The 25192-nt window shown below is 42.0% G+C and overlaps 1 protein-coding gene across 2 annotated transcripts in view; it reads right to left on the bottom strand.

Annotated features, from left to right (window-relative positions):
- Positions 1 to 25192, bottom strand: part of DOCK4 (dedicator of cytokinesis 4) — a 346430-nt gene that overhangs the window by 233794 nt on the left and 87444 nt on the right. For both annotated transcript variants that reach the window (XM_044280322.1, XM_044280323.1), the window contains exons 2-3: positions 6590 to 6673; positions 4491 to 4531 (exon numbers count right to left, since the gene is read on the bottom strand). In XM_044280322.1, coding sequence (XP_044136257.1) covers positions 4491 to 4531; positions 6590 to 6673 — 125 coding nt within the window. The remainder of the gene's footprint in view (positions 1 to 4490; positions 4532 to 6589; positions 6674 to 25192) is intronic.

Below are 25192 nucleotides of genomic sequence, written 5' to 3'. Positions count from 1 at the left end.
TAAACATGTACTTCCTATCTGCCTTTCAACGGGACTGCTATTCTAGAGAAACCTATGAAAAGTAGAAGCCCTCCGCTGTTCCAGTGAGACAAAGTTCTGCAGAGCAACATGCAGTAAACATATGTACGTAAGGAGAAAAGAAGATTGATATTAAAGATGTCTAATTGCATAGATAGATGTAGAATTAAATAGCAAATGACAGTGAAAAAGCATTGGATGCTGTGCGCTAAGGGTAGGGATCGACCGATATTGTTGTTTTTTTAGGGCAGATACCGATAATCTGTGAACTTTCAGGCCGATAGCCGATAATTTATACCGATATTCTGTGAAAAAAGAAAATTCCTACACAAATCTGCTGAAAATGAATATGTTCATTGTTAAACGTGTATTTTTTTTTGTGTAAATCTTTCTTTTTCATTTATAATTTATATATATATATATATATATATATATATATATATATATATATATATATATATATATATAATTTTTTTTTTTTACCCTAACTATAGAGCTCTATCAGGGTGAATAGGAGCTCACACTCTCCCTACTGCTCTGTGCATAGTGCACACAGCAGCATGGAGCTCACCATGGCAGCCAGGGTTTCAGTAGCGTCCTGGCTGCCATGGTAACCAATTGGAGCACCACCAATGATTAATACTAGGTTTGATGGGGGGGGGAACACACTGCGCCACCAATGAAGATAACCATCTCATTAATTCATATACAGGAGGCGGGAGCTGGCTGCAGAATCACATAGCCGTCTCCCGACCTCTATGAGCGTTAGCTGCGATCCGCGGCAGTTAACCCCTCAGGTGTGGCACCTAAGGGGTTAACTACTGCAGATCGCAGCTAGTCATAGAGGTCGGGAACCGGCTATGTGATTCTGCAGCCAGCTCCCGCCTCCTGTATATGAATTAATGAGAGAGAGTTATCTTCATTGGTAGCGCAGTGGCCACAGCCCCTCCCCTCCTCTCATTGGTGGCAGCGGCAGCAGCAGCACAGGGGGAGGGAGACACTGCTTCCTTCTCCCCTGTGCTGCTGAGGGAACCCGGAGATCCTTGTTTCCCATACGTTATCGGTATATTGGCAAAATAGATGTCGATACCGATAACGTTCAAAATCCTGAATATCGGCCAATAATATCGGTAAGACCGATAATCAGTCGATCTCTAGCTAAGGGTACTTTCACAATAGCGTCAGGACGGATCCGACAGGCTGTTCACCCTGTCGGATACGTCCTGCCGCCATTTTGCCGTGCTGCTGGACCGTCGCTCCGTCCCCATTGACTACAGTTCGCGGTGAGAGGCAGCTGGACTAAAAAGTCAGACATGCAGTACTTTTAGTCCACGGCCTTTCACCATGCACTGCCGGGCTGCACCGGAGCTCCGCCACATCCCCATTATAGTCAAAAGAGACGGAGCGGCGGTCCATCGGAATAGAGGCAGGACGAATACGTCATCGTGAACAGCCTGTCGGATCAGTCCTCCTGCCGCTAGTGTAAAAGTAGCCTAAGTTTTTGAAAAGTGTTGAAGGAAATGGGCAGGCTAAGGCTACTTTCATATAGGCATTTTTGTCATTCCGGTTTTGACATCCGGTAGAGGATCTCAAAACCGAGCCAAAACGGCTCTGTTTTCTCCCCATGCATTCTGAATGGAAAGAGATCCGTTTAGGATGCCTTCCGTTCCGTTAGCATTCCATTTTGTGACCAGACACAAAACCGCTGCAAGTTGCGGTTTTGTATCTGGTCATCAAAACGGAACAACCTGGATTTGTAAAAACTATGTAATTCTAAAAACTATGTAATTAAATGGTGACGGATTTGGTTTCATAGGATCCTACAAAAAGGATTCCTCACGCATTGACTTTCAATGTATTTAGTGACGGATCCGGTTTGTTCCGTTTTGATTTCACACAACAGCATCCTACTGGAACAGACAGGTCAGGTTTTGAGATCCTCTACCAGATTTCAAAACCTGAAACCAAAACGCATATGTGAAAGTGGCCTTAGATGAGTCATAAAAGCCATTAAGCTTATTAAAAGGCATATAAAAAAAAATTGTGCACAATATTTGTATAATCGTAAGATTGCCATGAGGTGGGATAAGGAACAAAAAGGTTTCTAAAGGTCCTTTTGCACAGACCGGTGTTTCAAGCAATTATCGGAAATGTGCCAAACATTCCAGATACTTGCCTGATCGTCAGTGCTTGCAGGTGATTTCTGCAATCGATACAGCGATTGTTTGTCCCCATAGAAAATCACTGCTCCTGAGCAGTAGATCCCTGTTTACACAGAACAACCTGATACCGACTGAAAAACACAATTACTCAGCGAACGAACGTTTGCTCATTCACTGGAGGACTGCTGGCACCTTTAACATGTCAATTACCAGGAATGAGCATTTCTACAAATGGCCATCTCTGATAATTGACCTGATTATCGGCCCGTGTAAAACATGTATAGCAAGTTCTACCAAGGGTGTTATGCTATGTGCACCATTTGACAATTTAGAGCAATTTGAGCTATTTTTTGCAGACTCATATGTATGTCTCCTACTACACTATTGGTAAATAGAGGATAACCCCTGCCCAAATGTCCAGTTAGAGCAGTGATGGTGAACCTTTTAGAAAGAGTGCCCAAACTGCAACCCAAAACCTACTTGTTTATCGCAAAGTGCCAACACGACAATTTAACCTGAATACCAATATAGCATATCTCCCATGTACTTTATCATGTAGCTATAATAGCCTGCCTACATTCGCTGTGCCGTTCATAGTGCGCCCTGCGCTGATGAATGGCAGGAAAAGTCTAAGGCATACTGGTATACCATAGTGGATACATAATAAGAATCACAGACTTCTTTATTACTTAAATTTCAAGTTTTCTAGTCAAAGATGTGGCTTAAAGGCTATTTACACCTTTTTGGGGGCATTTTGTATTAATATTGCATTGTACTCATTTTGAGCTAGAATTTTTTTTACTTGGTCTTTTGCAGTTTTTGCTAGATATAAACATTAGTAAAATTAATGTTATTTATAGGTTTTATTTTATTTTTTTGTCTTGTTACATTTGCTTCTAAACAGTGTTTAAATCTCGATTATTAGCAAGTAAGGTAGTTTTAAATAGATTCTACATGGCCGAGGCCATAGTTTTCCTCATATGTCTAGGGCACTAAAATACCTTGTCCCAACCCCTGTTATACAGACGGCAGATGAAAGTAGAAATGAGATTAGAATGATAAGACTTCAGCATCCTGGCATGCACATTTATGGGATGGTAGGGAGAAATAGTTGTCAGCCAAACAAGCATTTAGTCTCTAGTCCTCTAGGGTGTATGGCTGGTATGTTACATCATATCCTATTCTTCATCATTTATAGCTGCGGTTACAATTTTAAAGCCTACACAGCACAATGCTCTATGGGGAGATTTCATTCATTCTGGCGTAAATGAAGATAGGAATCTACGGAAGCTCCAAGTAGATTTCGGTTTCGTCCACAAACTGCCAGAGGAGGCGCCTAATTTATGATGTGGTCTGTACCTCGTCATAATTTAGGCATACCTTCCGGTAGCACAGGGGCTGTCATAGACCGGTGTAAAATGCCAGTCTGGGACAAATTCCCCCTTTGTACTCTCTCTTGTGGCTGTGCAGTTTCCTCCACTGTTTTGCATTCTGGGAAGTGTTTCTGCAACCTCTGCTATGATATTAGGAGTGCGTCAGTCCAGTATAGTTACCAGCAACATATGTTTGTAAATTCAACATCTCATGTAGCTACATTTCTATAGAAATAGAATTATGTCAAGGGAAAACCTATATTTTAAAGGGGGTTTCCGACACTTTATAACGGATCAGTCGTGGTCTGACACCCAGGACCTCCACCGATAAGCTGTACCATCCTGTATGCTATACGGTCTTCGTGCAGCTTACCAAAGGCCAGGGACATCATGTTCATCCATCTTGTGGCCTAGGCATAGCTCAGTCCCATTAAAGTGAATTGGGATGAGCTGCAATACAAAATATAGTCGCTATACAATGTAGAGTGCTCTCCTTGGTAAGCTGCGAGAAGGTTGGTGCTGATCATCAAAGTCAAGAGTGTTGGACCCCCACCGACCACATACTGATGACCTATCCAAAGTATAGGGATCCAGTTAGAAAGGATCAGGAAACCCATTTAATCATTTCAGGATATTGTGGCCCTTCCGGTCTAGAAACATTTAAGTCATTTAGACGTCTTTTTTGTTTTTGTTTTGGACTATAATGATTTTTTTCACATAGATTTTAATGGTATACAGACATGCTGGTAAGGTCTCAAATGTATTAAGAGTTGGCGTCTATTAACAGCACATCTTACTTCAACGGACTGCTGACTACGACTGGTGCATGAAATGGCTTGGTAAATCTGTCAAACTGAGCACTGTGTATGTAAAAGTACTGTTACTGTCGGTCGATATGGCATGAGCGATAAACAATGAAAAAGGTAAATTACAATACCTTGACATTTGGATTCTTCAGTGCAAATCCTCTGTACCAGCCTGTGAAAATAAAAATGTTGAAATATTTCAATTACATTATGTTTGCATAATGGTTGTTCTTCTTCACAGTAGAATCATAACTGTGAAAGAACAGTTCTTTTTTGGGCTTCCCTAATGTATTCCTCAACCATATTACTCCCTGTTTCAGCTGCACAGCTAGCTGCATTTCTCTCACAGGCAGTGGCTTTCTCCCTGCTTTGGAATCTTCCAGCACTGTAACAAAGTGACCTGACTTCCCATTATATCTGTTTTCTTCTAAAGAGCTCAAGTGGCTGATAAGGACGAGGAAATCAGACTTGGGCTACTTTCACACTAGCGTTTTAGTTTTCCAGTATTGAGATCCGTTATAGGGTCTCAATACCGGAAAAAAACGCTTCAGTTTTGTCCCCATTCATTGTCAATGGGGACAAAACTGAACTGAACAGAATGGAATGCTCTAAAATGCATTTCGTTCTGTTTAGTTACGTTCCCATACCGAAGAGCAAACCGCAACATGTTGTAGTTTGCTTTCCGTCCTGGAATGCGGAGCAAGACGGATTCCATGACCCCAATGCAAGTCAATGGGGACAGATCTGTTTTCTCTGCCACAATAGAAAACAGATCCGTCCTCTATTGACTTTCAATGGAGTTCATGGATTCGTCTTGGCTATGTTAAAGATAATACAACCAGATCCGTTCATAACGGATGCAGATGGTTGTATTATCAATAACAGAAACGTTTTTGCTGAACCCTGCCAGATCCAGTAAAAATGCTAGTGTGAAAGTAGCCTTAGGGTGGGTTCACATCACCTTTTTGACGTAAACATTGGATATAAAGGTCCGGCACACCACTCTAGTCAATACTGCTGAGTCTAGTGGGGAAAAAAAAATGATACTTTTTTTTTTTACCATGGAACTCTATGGTGAACGGATGCTACTGTATGGCATCAGTTTATGTTTATTTATTTTACGCATTTATATATCTGTTAACGTATAATTTTTTTGATACGTTAAATGGATGGCAAAAACGTAATGTGAACCCACCCTTACAGACACACAGGAGTTTCTTAGCTCTTCAAAAGCTATGTAGGGGCAGCACTTCTACAAGGCTCAGGAGCTCAGCTAGCTCTGACACATCCCCATTTCCTGTGAACTGACTGTTACAAGGAATGGATCTTGCCTAACAAAAGGCGGTGGACCGCAAAATAGGTGGTAGGGAGTCCCCTAGAGGCCATGTTGACTACAGCTTTTTTTTAGATGGATGGAGGCAGCGATTTAGAAATTTGGTAATTACATCATTTTCTAATAAAATTTAATTATGTGAAAATAAAGAGTCACTCACTGTAATAGTTAAAGTAGTATTGTCATCTGATAATAGTATGTCATACCACTAGGATATGCCAAAACATTAGGATCATTTTAAGATCAAACCCTGGGACCTTTGCTGATCCAGAGAATGGCTTTCATTCTGCACAATTGTGCATCCGGTCACCCACTGTACAGGGAGCGCTGACATTTCTGAAGGCCCTACACATGTACCTACAGTATGTTAAAAAAAATTGGTTTCAGAGCCTACGTGCAACTCTCTTCAGAATTTCTTGACACTTGTTTACTTACAAAAGTGTCAGAACGTTAAACAAGGTCTGACCTGGCATGGAGCTTTACCATCAACATATTTAATAAGTCTGTGGTATGCAGAATGGGGAGAGAGACTGGTGCGCCCCTTACATGGCGCATGAGTAGGGACAAATTATGTGGTGTTTAAGAAGAAACATCTGAAGAAGTGTCTACACCCTGGTAAATCCACTGAGTTATCCAAATGAGTTATTTTAAATGTTTCCAGGTATACTAAATAAAGTGGGCTGGGGTACGGTTATGTCCTTTACACAAAATACTGTATACTTGTGTAAGCAAACATCACCATACCTCTCCCATGAGCTATGATGTCTCGTAGATGTCTACCAGAATGAACTTGAGCGCAATTGTACTGTTCTCTGACAAATAATTCTAATATCTGGCAACCATACATAGAGCTAGTCTGCAGGCTTTACAAGCATGCACCGTTATAAAGTAACTTACCTTCACATTTCTCAAGAATTTGTACAGTGTCTCCAATCTCTAATGTTAAGCCATGTGGATTTGTTCCTCGAAAGCTGGCCACCACTAGAAAAGAAAACAGGTCTGGGTATAATAAGAACTAGCACGCAATATCTACCTTTTATTATTAGTAATCATACTTTCTTAGAATACTGCACATGCTAGCAATTCCGATAAAGCATTTGGTTACCATATGTAGCATGCGAAAGTGATTAATATCTGAGAGCTGCCTATGATGGAGGGAGAGAAGCTTAGGCCCTTTATATATAGATTTCTATCACCTGGAGCAGGATTTCTGACGTAGAGTAAATCCTGACAGGACTCCTCGGAAAACTATTAAGAGTCCTGAGGGCCCCGTCCACATAGGACAACTCTAGATGCATCAGGGAGTGGGACAATCCTGTGTGGGCAGTGAAATCAGGACTCCCTTTCTCTCCCTGGAGTCCTGTAAGGAATTACGCAGCTTTTTCTCAGAAATACTGCTCTAAATCATATACACCTACAGATCACAGATAGGTGGTAGGGCAACAGAAGAGATCTGGCAGGTTCACTTTAGCTTGTAATCAATACATTCCATCGTTGAATCGTATATAACATGACAAAGAGGAGGCTGTTCGTTATTTACTGTACCACCATTAAGGGAAGAAAAAGACATTTCCCTGAGATGTGGACATCATTAGCAGGTACCAGAAACACTGATTCGGTCTATGGAGAAAGGGCCTTATTGTGTCCATCTGTTTGTCATCAGGTACAGGAATCTCATCTTTATAGGCTTCCTCAAAAGAACAGTAGGTCATTCTCTGACGTTTTGTTATTCCGAGCAATGATTTGTGAGAACATTGTAACGGTACAACATTAACCCAATATAGTATATACAGTATTATACAACGCATTATACGGGAATATTGTAGGATCCGATCCGTACAAGGGATACTAATACGTATACTTGAGCGAGAAAACCATCATGATGCAAAATGAAAAGTTGATTTTACAACGGGGCAAAGGGCCGTCAAACTGTTACTTCAACTGTATGAAGAATTTTTAGAAGCTCAAGCCCAGAATTTTGGCAGCTACATAGAAATGGATTCTTCCAGCAGAAGCATGGCCGGGGGCTGCACAGTGATTGGGTCGTTCATTCTACTACAACAGAATACTGGGTGGGCAGCAGATGCTACATTTGCTGCTTAATAAGAGCCTATAGCAGGTATTGATCCCACAGGTCACAAGTCACCATACTGATTTGCAAATAATATTTAAAATGCTTTGGATGGCACAGCAATAAAGTGATCCTGAAAAGAATTGCAGCTGTGGTTTAGATGTCTATTCTGGCAATTACTAGTACAAAAATATCATTTGGAAAAAAAAAAAAAAAAAACAAGACATACTATTAAGGCATTCTCCTAGAACAAAAATCATTCATATTCATGATACTTCCCCCCAGAGTTTTCTCGGAGTAACACTAGGACTGTCAATCATGCAGGCAGCCTGATGCACCGCCGATGGGGGATGGGGAAGCAGTTGAATATTCTAGGGGGAATAAATTGATTCCAGAAATTAACTTTAAAATAAGACACCTGTGCTTTATTTTACTATCTCCGTTGGATTAATGCTAGGTTTGTACCAAGACCACACCCAGGAAAGTTATTAAAAATGTACACATTTCTATCACACAATTAGGGTACTTTCACACTTGCGGCAGAGGATTCCGACAGGCAGTTCCGTCGCTGGAAATGCCTGCCGGATCAGTCAAACCGTATGCAAACTGATGGCATTTGTCAGACGGATCAGAATCCTGATCCGTATGACAAGTGCATTGAAATTCCTGTGTCATCAGGAAAAACGGATCTGGCATTTATTTTTATTTTTAAAATTTTCTGCAGTCTGAGCATGCACAGACCGCAATGCTGGATCCGTTTTGCCGGGGCTGGCATTAATGCATTTCAATGGGAAAAAATGCCGGATCCGGCATTCCGGCAAGTGTTCCGGAATTTGGGACGGAGAAAAAACTGTAGCATACTGTCCTGAAAAGGCAAAAAGACTGAACTGAAGACCTCCTGATGCATCCTGAATGGATTGCTCTCCATTCAGAATGCATGGGGATAGAACTGATCAGTTCTTTTCCAGTATTGAGACCCTAGGACGGAACTCATTCCAGAAAAGAAAAACGCTAGTGTAAAAGTATCCTTACTAGCGCTTCGCTTTCCATTATAGCATTCTGATCAGATGCGATTAAAAAGGAAAATAACAGAATTGCTATAACAGAACACATAGATTTGAATAGAGAAAAAAATGGAAGCATTCCATCACGGTTCCATTATTTTGGACAGGAATACAAGTCCTGTCTGCAGACGTAACGCTGGTTTTCGTTTTAGGACGGATTAAAACGGAATGCCTTTAAAGTGTTCAGTTTGGCTTTCCGTCATAGCAATTTCGTTATTTTCCATTTTAAGCGCATTTGAACGGAATGCTATAATGGAAGGCGAAACGCTAGTATGAACTCTCCTTTAATCTGTCTTAAAGGGCATCTGTCTGCAGATTTGTACCTATGAAACAGGCTGACCTGTAGCATGTGCACTTGGCAGCTGACGGCCTGTGTTCCCATGTTCATACTGTATGTGCCCGCATTGCTGAGAAAAATGATCTTTGGATATATGCAAATTAGCAACAGGGGCGTTGTCATTACACCTAGGGGCTCCGCTCTCTCTGGGGCTGCTGTGCCCTCTGCACTTTGACAGGACCAGGCAGTGAAAACATCACACCTTGTCCTGTCAATCACAGTGGAGAGGGCATGGCAGTTGCAGAGAGAGCAGAGCCTATAGGAGTACCAGCGACACCCCCATTGCACCTAGAGGCTCATTTGCATATATTAAAACGTAATTTTTCCCAGTAATGTGTTCTCTTGAGCAATCAACTAGGGTCAATTATCACCAACTGAAAGATACCTTTGAGTTGATCACAATTGAGCATAGATGAGCACTCTGATGGATTTGCCTGGAGCCATCAATGCTGCGGCCAGCGTATGGACCAGTCAACAATCACAGACTCCACTGATTTTATCAGGGTCCAACATTTTTTATAGCAAGAATTGTGTTGCAGGGCGTGCTATTGCTACTATAGAAAACACCCACAGACTGACAGAAACCCTGCCAAACGTTACAGTGTTGGAGCCTAAATGCATCCTTCCAGAAAAGCACATAAAACATCCCTGAATACGGTGCTCACGGAAAGCTGAGGGTCGCTTCAAATAGCCGATCGGCAGGAGTGCCAGGAGTCCGATCCCCTGTTTATCTGATATTGATGACCTATCCTGAGGACAGGCCATCTTTGCTATTTCAGCAAATAGCATTCATCATGTAAAGGAAATTAATACAAGCCACTTACTAATGTATTGTAATTGTCCATAGTGCTTCATTTGCTGGCTGGATTCATTTTTTCATCCCATTACACACTGCTTGTTTCCATGGTTACAACCACCTTGCAATCCATCAGTGGTGGTCTTGGTTGAACATAGGAAAAAGCCTCCTTGGTGGCCAGGGCTGTGGGAGCGCACATAGGCTAGTGCTTTTTCCTATAGTGTGCAAACACGACCACCGCTGCTGAATTGCAGGGTGGTCGTAACCATGGAAAAGAGTAGTGTATAATGTGATGGAAAAATGAATCCAGCCAGGAAAGGAGGCAATATGGATAATAACTATACATTAGTAGGGGCTTTGTATTAAATTTCCTCTACAAAATAAATGCTATTTGCCGAAGTGAGACAACCCCTTTAAGTTTCAGAAAAGCCCTTTATTTAATCAACCAATATTATTTAAATCATAATAAAGCCTTAAGAAAAATTCTAGAATTCAAGAAACCTGAGTCTCTGTATCTGCTGGCTCCACTGCAATGGCTGGGATGTACAGTAACACGATGTACTGAAAGATGGCTCATTAGCTAAATTAAACCTAAGAACCATACAATGTAATCCCTGCTGGCAGAAGCCAGTCCATGCCGTAGGACACCTACATACACGTACAGTACTGCACATGCAACACAACCTTCTGAATGCGCTGAAGATCAATATTAATTTCATCCTTCAGTTTTTAAATTCCATTGCAATGTAATATGCAGGATATCTTTAGAGAAACCAGTCACACAGGGTATACTATATACAGTAAACTGTTGACCTAATTAAACAAGAGAAAAAAAAATCAATGGTGGTAAACATGACATTGGCCCTCGATCGGTCCCCTGCTGCTCTGGTCATTAAATACATCACTGCCTCAGTCTAGTGTCAATTATCAGCACAATCACATGACTCTTGCGAAGATAACCAAGGTAATCCTTGTTGCCTGGCAACATGATAAATACCGCCGCTCCAGAAGTTAAATTTAAACCATTTTTCTGTATCAATTTCTGAAACTCTTTAGTTGAAGAAAAAAAAGAATTCATTATATCATAATTGCAAGAATTTAATAGGAAATCACTTATAGATGGGGTGATAATGACATAAAACAATCCCTATTACTGTGCACTTAGAATGCTACGGTTTTATCTCTGGCGAAAAATACTGAAGACATGCCTGAATGCCGAATCCGGAATTTTTTCCCATAGGAATGTATTAGTGCCGGAGCCGGCATTCAAAATACCGGAATGCCGGATCCGTCCTTCCGGCCTGCGCATGCGCAGACCGGTAAAAATTTGAAAAAATATACAAGACGGATCCGTCTGTCCGCATGACAAGCGGAGAGACGGATCAGTCCTTGCAATGCATTTGTGAGACGGATCCGTATCAGTCTCACAAATGCTTTCAGTCAGCGGCAGATCGGCGGATCCAGCAATGCAGAATACGGCAAGCTCCGAAGGCCTGATCCTCAGCTGGATCAGGCTACTGGATTCCAAATGCAAAGGTGAAACGGGCCCTTACACACATGCTACTGAAACAAAATGGCGGACTATTAAACTATTTAAAAAGTTGCCTAAATTTGCTGATAAGAAGCATATAATATAAACAGTAAAAAAAAAAAAAAATATGAAAAATTCTAGAAAACAAACAATTTTGGTGGGTGCATTAGTGCTTACTACACTATAATAGAGACTCTCAAAGAAGCAGTCATCTGCAGGGCTATCATGGTCCTAGGTTTCCCACAGTTCTGTTAGATATAATTAATTCTTGGGAACAAGTAAAACAGATATTTAACCTGACAAAAATATGTACAACTCCCTCCAGCAAAGAGAAGGCGGTGACCTTTGCAGTAAAATGCCGCCGTCCGCAACAGTATATGAACAAATTCCGATTTTCAAAAAGCAACACTAGACAGGGTGTGTGGAAGGTGGGTATAACAACAGAGAAGAATCCTAAATTACGGTAAGCTTCATAAACTATAGCGCTCATGTGTAGGCTGAAAGCTTGCAGTTAACAAGGCAATCAGCTGAGGAAATACAAACTTCCTAATGCCGGGGTTTTCTCTCTCTAAAATGGCAAGAGGAACTGAGCCATCAAAAATATCAATGGTCACTAGATCCATTTATTTGCATCCAGAAATAAGCAAAATTTTAAGAGAAACCGATCCCTACTTCAAAATGCTGAGTGTCACATATAATACATGAAAAAGAAAAAACAACTAAAACTGGCAGAAAAACATGTAACCCAACAGAGCTGGCTTGTGCAGAGTGGCGGACAACCAAGACCACTCAGGCTACCATGCCACACACATTTAGTTTTAGTTGCAAACGGCTGTAATGATGCAATGAGGCACATCATGGCTTCCTAAAACTGACAAATAGTCTGCTACTGCTTACCAGAAAAATAAAAATAAAATCACATATAATTTTAAACAATGGTAGGCCGAAAAAGGTTAAACATCGGACACTTCGATCAGCTTTTAACCTATATGTATGGCCAGTTTAAGTGACTGCACAAACTGAGGGCAGGTTTGTTAGACATATTAAAGGGGGTATTCCCATCTCTGCTTTAATGGACAAACTCCACCTACCCGGGCCAGTGCTTACTGCGGGTATTCCTATCAAAGCCATGATAGGCCAAGTCTGTCAGCACTTCTGACCATGTTGCAGTGCAGATAGCACTAGATTAGGGACTAGGAAGATCAGAACAAATATACCTTTTGTGGAGATTTTCTCATCAAGAGCAGTGTGAATATGAAATTTTATTCTGCAAGATCCTGCATTCTCAAGTGCACGGGGGAGGGGCTTCACTGTGAAGTGCTGCCGGCATTGAGCCGATTCACAACGCCTTCCCTCTGCTGTGGTTGGAAACTATAGCATCCAACCAGGAGGCCACTAGAACTGTCACTCAGATCAGAACGGAGGTGCTCTACAGCAGATCCAGACAGAGGGCACTTTACAGTGAGCGGAATCTGGCAGAAAAAACTTCATATACTACTCTTGGAGAGAAACTAACAATGGTTAAAGGGGTTTTCCAGGATCACTCTGGTTTTTAACAGATATGCTTATGTACATCTCCGCCATGCTTTTTTTTTCCAATTTGGACCCTCTTGATCCCTTTTCACCATGTGAACAAATCACTCTGGTTTGTTTCCATCCTGTATGTAGCACTTCTCATTGCTGTATCCAGCCAATCCCATAAGGAATTTCTCATTCCTCTGCCACAGCTACTCACACCGACACTCCTCTATCACTGCCCCTGTTGCTGCTTTGACACGCCAATGGACAGAACATCACAGGAACTAAGACGGAGCTGCATGGACATGATCATGTGACCACAGCCCAGAACGGAAGAAAGGACAAATAAAGGTAAAATAAATTTCAAAATTATAGCTACCTTCATAAATCATTATTTTAAAGGATGTTGATGCAAACCGGAAAACACCTATCACCCTAAGTACATCAAAAAGGTGATCAAAGTAATAAAGGGGTATTATCATCTTAATGATCACTGTTAAATCTGTTAATGATTTAACAGTGATCATTTTTCTAAATATATTTAATTAACAAATCCCCACCCCTTAGAAAAAAATAAACCTATAGTTACCTGACTGTTGTCTTTCGTCTCCCCTGGTTACAGCCACCGCTCTTCTCAGGAATCGCGGTGGCCACGCGTGCGCAGACGTCTTTTCTTCTCCCGGCCGGCCGCTGTACTGAACGCGCACGCAGAATCCGCGCATGCGCCCTGGTGACTTCTTACTGGCAAGTAAACTATACTGGCTAGGAAGAAGTCACCAGGGCGCATGCGCAGACTCAGCGTGCACGTTCAGTACAGCGCGCGGCCGGCTGGGAGAAGACATCAATGAAGATGGAGCCCGCCCCCTGCCGAAACCAGGAAGTGGACGACGCGCCGGGAGCAGGTAAGTATAAAACCGCGTCTTGAGAAAACCCCTTTAAGTACAGTAGATGCTCATTACAAAGTGGACATAACCGTATTATACCCCACCGTATAAACAGCTAAAACATTCAAAACACAGAAAATTATCCGAGAACGCCTCATACAGAATGTTACATTTTCCCTCAACACTACTATGCCACCAAAATTACATAAAAACTGACTATGTCAAACTGTACAAAATTTGTTGGGAAGGATTTCTATAGCCATTATAAAGGTCAAAGGCACCTCATGTGCAAGTTTAACAAGCAAATCAACACATCTCAAAATAACCTGCATAACAATAATTAGCATTAAAGTGCAGTAAACTATCTACCAGCACTTGTAGAGTAGCGTGCATACATTGCTGAAAGGCTTTCCACACATACAGTAAAATAGGTCATGGTGAGCTTACAGCATGATGGCACGATGGGATGATGGCTAATGTTATGCAAATTGTATCAACGGTTAATTCATTCACATCAGACATGAGCCAATTTTACACAAAAGTATCGTTTGTGCTTTGTATACAGTTGCATTTTCAGTACCAAAAGGAGGAGTATGTACTGAAGACATTACATGTATAGAATAAACGCACCCCTGTGTACATGCCGGGAGCAAAATGAATTCTGAAAAGAAAACATAATCCCGATTTAGAATTATTCATCCACATGTCTCAGCTTTCTATAATTTGTGACAAATCTATTACACCGGCAATATATAATCATGTCTTAAATGATACCAAAAAAGTAATTTAACTAAAATGTTACTCACTAGGTCTCAAACTGAACTGTACTGTAACAACCAAAAAAACGCTACAAATACAAGTCTAGGGTCAGATAAATCCATAACAAATTGTAGCATAAATCCATAAAAATGGATTTTTAGAAGCAATTTGCATTATTTTGTATCTACTGTTTACATGACGTTTGTTTCATGCAACTGAAGTAATCAGTGCCTTACGCTAGGTTCAGACCTGAGCGTTCTGAAAGGAGCGCTCTGTATGCGCGATTGTACCGCGCATACAGACAAGCGAACGCCAATTGTCGCGCGTTCCCGAAAGTCTATGTACGGGAACGAGCGACAAGACGCCCCAAAGAAGCTCATGTACTTCTTGGGGCGTCGGGCGTTTTACAGCGCGATTGTACGCGCTGTAAAACGCCCAGGTGAGAACCATTCCCATAGGGAATCATTGGTTTCTCCTTGTTGAGCGTTTTACAGCGCGTAGGAACGCGCTGTAAAACGCTCAGGTGTGAACCCAGCCTTAGACATTTTATCCAATTTTATTTTGCACACAGAATATTAAAGAAAAAAAAGACTAAAAAGCAGGTGAGAAATTGGCACAGCCTTTGAGTCAGTTTTCTGGCAAGAAAACTGTGACAAATTTGGACAAAGATTTTAGGACACAGATAGCTTTTAAAAATGGGCAGGGTTTAGTGGAAGGGGGTGGATTCCTGCAGCCCAACGTGTTTACTAGAGGTGAGACGACGAATCTTGTTGGATTCGAGGGATTCGTGGACTCGAATCCCGACCTCATTTACTAAATTCAAATCCTACGAATCCATGACAGTGGGGACCGGTGCAGTCCCTGTATTCTAATACAGATATCCCCCATAACAGTGCCATCCACAGATCCCCCCCATAACAGTGCCATCCACAGATCCACCCCCGCCCGTGTATGGATCACTTTGTTTCTTACACCGTTCACACAATTCTTATGTACAGGATTTGAGATTCGATAGATTCATGAACCTTTTCGGATTTGAAAAAAATTGGATTTGTCCCACCTCTAATGTTTACAATAATTTATGGCATTCACTCCATGCCATGAGTAAGACTGCAGTGGGGGGTTTTAACATGTAGGCTCTGGAGTGTCGCAGGAGCTTTTGGATTTTAATATGGGATATTTCAATTTTATATAAAAGATTGGATTTTATTCACATGCTGGATCTAACAATATTCTTCAACAATTTCCACGTTTGCGCATACATAGGAACTGCAACATGAAGTTTATATTGGGTAAACTGGCATTTTCTACTTCAATATATCTTATTTTTTTAACTTGGAGATTTCTTTACTTTAAAAGTTGAAATTTTTACAGTTTATTAGTCCCAAAAAGGGATTTTGACATGCAATCTTCTGATCGCTTCTATAATACACTGGACTGCTTGTGCAGTACAGTGTGTTATACTGCCAGTATTATTCTTACAGCCCAGAGGCACAACCCTGATAGGTAATCACAGAGGGCATGCCTGGAGGCCTTCATCAGTCCCCAGCTACCATACTCCGACATTGGCACCCTGTGATCTAGTTTGCAGAGAGGAGTCTGTCCCTCTAAACTACTTAGATGCTGTGGTTGTATTGACCACGGCATAGAAAGGGTTAAATGGCCAAAGTGCCGGACTCCTGCTCTCCACTGCATAAGAATAGAAGGGTGAGTAGGGGAGGTATACTTTACGCTCTCCACTGCATGGGAGACACGTGCAGTACTTAAAAAGGCCGCTAAGGCCCATTAGTGACCGCCAATATGCCTTTTTATGGCAGATACTAATGGACCTAATGGGTTAAGGCACCTGAGACAAATTAACCCCGCCTTTAATTCAGGTGCAGAGAAAAAAAATAAAAAAAGATTTTAAATTGTGTTAAAAAATATAAGAACTATATACAACCAATCCACACATTCACACTCAGCACCAACAACGCTTTAGTTTAACTCCACTTATTCACAACCACTTAGTCCTACTAGCCCAGGGGGAGAGCATACCTTCTGCTGGGATTTTTCTTCTAAGGCCTCTTGCACACAAACATTTTTTTTTTCCGTTTACGTTCCATTTTTTGCATTCTGTATACGGTCCATTCATTTCAACGGGTCCACAAAAAAAACTGAATGTATTCCGTTTCCGTATTACTGTTGTGTTCAAAGATAGAACATGTCCTATTATTGTCCGCATAACAGACAAGGATAGTACTGTTCCATCAGGGGCCAGCTGTTTTGTTCCACAAAAAAACTGAATGCACACGGACGTCATCAGTATTTTTTGCAAAAATACTGATAAATCCATACGGTCGTGTGCAATAGGCCTAAATCATGGTAAACCATGTAAAATGTTAAGTGTTTCATAGTTAGTGTAATGTAACAATACTCTGACTATTGAAGAATACACATTTGGCTGCTTAGGCACAAAAATAGATCCTATAAGCCCTGCTTATAGATGGTTTGCAGGAGGAGTAGACATATATAGAAAATAGGTCAGGTGGCAATTGCAGTAACATTTGTTACAAATCTAATTTGCTAATTAAGCATTCACAGCATGCTGCACTAAGGTTCTGCATACAAGAGCCGCACAAATATCCATGTGGATTTACAGTATGTGCGTTTGTGCAGCATGCCTGCACCACAATCCACAATTTCCAATTGCAGATTTTGGTGCGGATATGATGCGGTTTTGCAGCAGCTACAACTGCAAACATAATTGACAAGCGGCAGATTTGGAAATCCACATGGAAACAATCCGCAGTGTACATAAGGTTTGTGTGATCTCATACACTTTGCTGATACTGTACTACGCCCTGATTTTTCTGCATGGAAATACGTACAGAAAAACCATGCATATTCCGCAACTTATGCAGGAAGCCTAAAGGACAGATACTCTTACCCGTTTATTTAAATCCACTCCTGGTTTTGGCTTCAAAATTGCAGGGCTGCTTCACCCGAGCGAGTCCATTGCGGGAATCGCGCTCCGTGTGATCCTCTGCTCTGGACTTGCAGGAGCGCACGGCACTATCATGATTTATAATTCTATGTGTCTCTGCATGGCCTTTTTTTCCACAGAATCATAGTGACATAAAGCTGTCACTATGATTCTGTAGAAATAAGGTCAAGCAGAGGCACATAGCATTATAAATCATGAAAATGCCATGCGCTCCTGCAAGTCCAGAGCAGAGGATCACACGGAGCGTGATTCCCGCAATGGACTCGCTCGTGTGAAACAGCCCTAAGTGTGCGGCACCCTAAGGCCCCTTGCAGACGAGCGTGTCCGGATGCATCCCTGGTGCATTGCGGCAAACCCGCTCGAGTAGGTACGCAATTGCAGTCAGTTTTGACTGCGATTACGTTCAGTTGTTATCGCGCGGGTGCAATTCGTTTTGCACGCGCGTGATAAAAAACTGAATGTGGTACCCAGACCCGAACTTCTTCACTAAAGTACGGGTTTGGGTTCGGTGTTGTGTAGATGTAATTATTTTCCCTTATAACATGGTTAGAAGGGAAAATAATAGCATTATTTAATACAGAATGCTTAGTACAAGGTCAATTGAGGGTTAAAAAAAAAACTAAAAAAACTCACCTCCTCCAATTGATCGCATAGCTGCCGGTCTCCTGTTCTTTCTTCAGGACCAGTCAAAGGACCTGTGGTGATGTCACTGAGCTCATAGCATGCTGCGGTTTTCTCTTTTGCCTGATCAGTCAAAACGACTGAACTGAAGACATCCTGATGCATCCTGAACGGATTACTCTCCATTCAGAATGCATGGGGATATGCCTGATCAGTTCTTTTCCGGTATAGAGCCCCTGTGACGGATCTCTATGCCGGAAAAGAAAAACGCAAGTGTGAAAGTACCCTTAGAAGCAGAGTATTGTTTGCTTTTTTCTTTCTCCTGCTCAGGAGAATGACTCTTCTCTATTCTATTCCTCCCCCACCATCTACCTCTTTTTCCAATCCCTCGTTACACATTCTTCCGAACTAGGTTTGATTGGAGATACGTGTCCCACTGACTGGCATCAAGTGGAATAGGCCACTGTTTTCTACCTTCACAGATCACTGGAAATGTGATATGTAATAATAGTTTACACATGCTGTATCTCTTCATGTTTTCTGTAAAAATGAAAATAAAGAATGCTTAAAAATAATAAAGCCAACCTAAAAAATTGACAAAAGATGTGGAGAACATAACTGCATGCTGGGTTTTGCAGCAATCCAACATTTCTAACTAGGTATGTTTTTTTTTTTTTTGTGTCAATGAGTGTATATGCCATGATGTGAAATAAACAATACATAAATTACATGACAGGGACTCAATTATACTGTGAACAACATACGCCAGCTCAAACTTACTATGGAAATAGGAGGAGGGTTGACTGGGAGTTACAGGGTGGCCATGCTTGGCTCTTCCTGCAACTCCCACACTTCTGTGGAGATAAACTGCAGTCATTCATGGTGGTTGGAGGATATGAAGCATTGGGGCATGCTCCCCTGAAAATACACTGTTCTGCCCTTCACTTCAGTTGGACACAGAAGCAATGTACAACCCTACCACCACCAAGCTCTGGCTAATGTGTAATTCACACAGCTTTTTAAAAGTAGAATTCACAAAAAATGGTTCTTACAATGATGATACAATAACTATGTGTAGAGTTTAATAACTCATTGCCGCCCAATATTAAAGGGATATTCCTACCTCAGCCATTCATGACTGAGATTGGACTACTCGTACTATACGATGATAGCCAAAAGGTGTCTGAGGTTATGGAAATAGTAGACTAGAATATTCTCTGCCGTTTCCTTAACTCGAGAGCTAGGACCGCCACATACAACCAGTATTCCCATCTCAGCCATGATTGGCTGAGATGGCAACCTTTTACAGAGAAACTACAGAAAACGAACAAAATCATTCCAACCACCATGTATGTAAACTAGTCCTCAATATTGCAACCCCTGACTTGCATTTTAGAAGAAAACGATCCAATTTATTTCTGACATCTTAGTTGCGCTATCTGCATCAAGTACCTCTGCAAAGTACAGAAAAAAACATGGAAAAGGTAGCCCTCTGTGTAGATGTAGTAGCATTCATGTCGCCAGCTATGTACGACCTAAAACCCACTGTATAGCGAAGCAGAGATTTGGTGGGCAGCCTTACATCGTGTACGGAAATACGAAGCAGCCGGACGAGATTTGGTGACAACAGCAGAATAAACAGGGCTAGGGAAGATTAAGCGGTGGTGACCCTGTATGTTGGATTGTTGCCATGTATTGGTTCAGCCACAGTTCTACCCTATACATTTTTAGTATCATAAACACAATGCATCATGAGACATCATGGCTAGGGTGCATTCACACGACCATATGTATTTTGTGGTCTGCAAAAAATATGGATGACATCCGTGTTACAATGAGTTCACAAAAAAACTGATGCAACAATGCCTATTCTTGCCCGCAAAATGGACAAGAATAGGTCACTTGATATCATTTTTGCGGGGCTGCAGAACGAACATACGGATGCAAACAGCACATGGTGTGCTGTCGGCATTTTTTGCGGACCCATTGAAATGAATGGGTCCCCATCTGTTCTGCAAAAAATGCTGATCGGATGCAGAGTAAAAATACACAGTCATGTGCATGGGGCCTTAGAGCTCTTTCACACGAGTGGATGCCGTGCGTGGGATCCGCTGTGTGAAAGACAGCCAAGCCCCGCTCTGGACAGCAGAGAAATTTGACGTGGCCAGTGTCTCAGATGCCTATTAGCCCTTTCCCGGTGTCAGCTGCAGTATTCATTTAAAGGGGTTGTCAGGTCACTTGAAATAAAAATAAAAAAATAGAATAGTGTAACATAATAAACGTAGTAATACTCACCTTACCGATCCCCCACCACTCCGATGGTTTCTGGGTCCTGCACTTCCTCTTGACATGGACATGTGACCAATGTAACCAATCGTATGCTGTAGCAGGCACTGAAGACAGTACATTTAGAAGTAATGAATGGATGTGCATTTTATGTCCATCTTCCTCTTCATCCTGGTTTTCACCAATGCGATTGAATCCCAATAGTTATTGGAACAACAAGACAATCTTACTATGCCATCATCGTACAGTACACAATCCTAGGCGAAAGGCTATGTCCTGCTATATCCTAATTATGCAATAATCATCTTAAAACCAGACTCCATCAACATCAGCACATGGTCAATGAGTGGCTCTACTACGTGTTTTTGGATTTTCGATAGATTGTACCGTTTGAACCCAACATTCTGTACTCTGATGAACCACTATTTTTTCAGTGAAGTGTGTTACGGCACCATCTTGGAGAATGTTTGACTGTGTATTAGGGAGATATTCCTGGATAGGGTCACACGTTTCAGGGTGGGTGCTCTGTATAATTTTAGGTAATAGGGGTAAAGTAAAAAGCTAGTGCCCCCTCCCCCATCTACCTGTCCTGTTATTGAGGTTGGACCCCAGCTGCATTGGTACCTGCTACATCATACTAGTTTGGCATATTGTATCCAGCAGTGTACAGTTTAAAAAAACTAAAACTAAACATTATTCGGTTTGTTTACTTCTGATACAGATTTTATTGAGCATTTAGTCCCGTTTTCTATGACTATGGCTCTGTGATAGTTGATTAAGTCACGTAGCTTGTTACACCATATTGTACTTCAGTGCTAGGAACCACAATCAGCAGTGTGATGGGATCAACCACAATTACTGAAATAAACTCTTGCTTTCAGCACAAAATGATCTTTTACATTTGTATTGCGTTTGCATATACTAAACTACTGAAAGGTTTAACACTAAAAAGCTTTCTATTAACCAGAAAATAGTGGAAGCATTTTTATTTAAACATGAACAAAATAAGTACCATAGTAACATATTGTACAAACCGTGCAAACCCGCAGTAATGTTTTATATTATTGAAAAAATGAAAGGGGTTTTCTGAGATTTTGAGGTCATCAGTATCTAATTGGTGGGGTGCCCCGCTGATCAGCTGTTTGAGAAGGCACTGGCACTCCTGTGGGTGCTGCAGCCTTCTCTCAGCTTCTCCTAGGCCAATGACGACACGTTCATCTGTCACATGACGAGGGCATTGGTTATTCCCGTTCGTCCCCTGTATACCCTTTTTCTTCCTTTTTATTAACCCCTTACCCCTAATAGATTTCCGACCCAGCGATCTACACCCCATCCATCTGTTAATAAAACTCAGACACCAGGCTGGAATAAATTGGCCACAGCAGGCGTTTATTAGCATCAATTATATAATTAACCATAACCACTTAGTTATCAAAAACATGAACATAACCATTACTTCCGGGGGAGGTCCTTAAAGCCACAAAACTGAGTTGCCCTACCGGGGTGAGCCATTTTGCCTCTAGCCGTTGCCCGCCAGCTCAGAAGCACCACTGAATGGCCCCCTTTACTTCCGCCACAACTGCTCGCCCACCATGAGATTCCAGCCCCAACCATGGAGCCCTCCCAATATCCTCACCTGCGAATATCACCAGCTTCAAGGACCCCCCCCCCCCCCCCCGCTGCCATAGCCACCGTGACAAACACCCTTCCCCCTTACAAATATACTGGGGCTCTTGGATAACTCGAATATCCCAATCGTAGGGCGGGTGGTTGGGACCTATCTAACCTCTCCTAAAATGGCTACCTTCTTCCCCACTTTCCCCCCTTTTTACCCCTAACTCTCCACCCCTACCCTCAAACTGGCCAATCCTACCCCCCCATAAATTATCTAGCCCAACCCATCCAACTCACTGACCTATCCCTCTCCCCTGGGGTCTCACTAAGCAAACCCCCGTCATGTGGCCTCCCCTAAGAGCTCTGCCCCCCTAGTCCGGACATTACTTGACCTAGGAGCAGCTCAGCCCCATTGAAGTGAATGGGGCTGAGTGCAATATAATGTACGGCGCTGTGCTTGGTAGGTTGCGAGAAGGCCACGGCGCTCACAAGAGCGCTTATGCCTTCTCAAACAGCTTATCGGCGTGGGGTCCCGGACCCCTACAGATCTAATACTGATGACCTATCCAAAGGAATTATTTACAAAGATTGGGTGGCAAATGGAGGTAGGGAAATCTTCATTAACTTAACTTTACTGCTATGCTCTGAAGCCATAATAAGTTCATGAGCACAAAGCAAAAAAAATCTATTAACAATTTAAAGGTCAGATTACTAATGAACAGGGAAGAAAAAGCTGATGACCCTACAAGTGAACTGTTGCTTTGCTCTGGATGAATTTGCCTGGTTCAGAGACGTGAGAACCATTCACACTTACACGTTTTGCCTGTAGGAGGAATCCACTTTCTCTTAATACAGACACAAAAACACATTGCTTTTATCTAATCACATCCAGTGGCCACAAGCATGCTTATATGTAGGAAAAAGGCAAAATAAGGACATCTGCTATCTAGCTAGAATGCAACAACTACGGTATTTCTATTGTACAGCAGGGAGTAAAAGGAGATTGCTTTGCTGGAGAATCCCATCCAAGCTGAGCTGCAGCATAACCACAGTCATAATCACCTTCATTCACTTTGATCATTAGTTGCCCAACAGCATATGTGCACAAGGCTACGGCGCCACATTTATGGCTGAACCTTATATTTAAAATAGAAGCTTAAAAGATAATTTTTCCCTCTGTGCCTAGTAATAGCTGCAGAATCAGGTCCCCAGATTCTCGCAACTCTGATACCAAGATATAACCTATTCTTTTATATAAGAGATGAGTGCACATTGTACCTAGGATGATAGAAACATCACACATGCTGAACAATGCATCTGCACCCACATGAAACCTTTATACTCGGATAGTGTTGTATACTGAACAACCCATGAAGCACTCATTACTAAAAAGCCATTTCATTTAAAAGGGGTTGTCCGGGTTCAGAGGTGAACCCGGACATACCTACCTTTTCACCCAGGCAGCCCCCCTGACTTGAGCATCGGAGCAATTCATGCTCCGATGCTCTCCTTTGTCCTGAGCTAAATCGTACAGGGCAAAGGCATTTTCGGGCGTTCGGGTGATGAACCGGGGCTCTCCATAGGGCTGCCAGGAAGCCCAGTGACATCACCGGCACTGATGGGCCGGCTTTAGCGCTGCCCTAGCCAGTAAAACGGCTAGGGCAGCGCAAAAGCACGCCCATCTGAGCCGGTGACATTACCGAACACACTGATGGGCGGAATCCGCCGCCCGGCATTGTGTTATAGTAAACAAAAGAGCACGTGTCCTGCGCGATCTAGCATGAGATGCTCCGATGCTAACATCAGGGGGTCTGCCTGGGTGAAAATATGGGTATGTCTGGGTTCAGCTCTGAACCCAGACAACCCCTCTCATAACCTATTACCTACAGGTTAGCCAAGAGGAAACGGAGGTCTCGTAGAAGACACTTAATTGTTTAATTTTACAGAGAACAGTTGACCTTTTTTAAGACTGATGCACTCTTTAATGCCTTTTGCAGGATCTCAGTAGCATCAGAAATGCATAGTCATCTGACATATCTGCTCCTGGGGGATCAAATATCTAAAGTAGATCAATTAAGTAGTTTTAGCATATGTTGCATTCTCTGCAAAAACTTTTACATAATCCCAATTCCAAAAAAGTCAGAGGTTTTGTAAAATGTAAATAAAAACAGGATTCAATGATCTGCAAATCTCATAGATCCAAATTTTATTCACAATAGATCATAGAACACATATCAGATGTTGAAGATCAGACATTTTACCATTTAATTAAAACAATTTTAAAATTAAAAAAATGTGAAACTCATTTAGAGCTTGATGGTAACAACGTGCCTCAAAAAAGTTAGGACAGGCCCATGTCCACCATTGTGTAGCATCCCTTCTTCTTTTAACAACATTCTGTAAACGTCTGGGAAGTGAAGAGACCAATTACTGGAGTTTTGGAAGAGGTATGTTGTCCCATTCTAGTTGCTCGACAGTCCTTGGTTTTCTTTGCCAGATTTTTCATTTCACAATGTGTCAAATGTTTTCTATTGGTGAATTGTCCTGACTGCAGACAGGCCAGTTCAGGTCAGCACCCGCATGCTTCTGTGATGGAGGCAGTATGTGGTTTAGCATAGTTTTGGTGTAATGTGCAAGGCATTCCCTGAAAGAGATGTTTGGGAGAATATGCTGTACTTCAGCACTGAAAGTGCCTTTCCAGATGTGTTAGGGTACTTTCACACTAGCTTTATTATTTTCCGGCATTGAGATCCGTCCTAGAGGCTCAATACCGGAAAAAAAATGATCAGTTTTATCCTAATGCATTCTGAATGGAGACCAATCTGTTCAGGATGCCTTCAGTTCAGTTCAGTCACTGTACGGTTTTTGGACGAAGAAAATACAACAGCATGCTGCAGTTTTATCTCCGTCTAAAAAGACTGAACACTTGCCGGAATGCCGGCATTAATTTAGGCTACTTTCACACTAGCGTTGTTTGAATCCGGCGTTCAATTCCGACACCGGAACTGCCCGCCGGATCCGGAAAAACGTGTG

The sequence above is a fragment of the Bufo gargarizans genome, chromosome 2 (genome assembly GCF_014858855.1).
Source record: "Bufo gargarizans isolate SCDJY-AF-19 chromosome 2, ASM1485885v1, whole genome shotgun sequence".
NCBI classification, from domain to species: Eukaryota; Metazoa; Chordata; class Amphibia; order Anura; family Bufonidae; genus Bufo; species Bufo gargarizans.
Note: the sequence above shows the minus strand (reverse complement) of the source record. Positions and strands in the feature narration are given on the sequence as shown.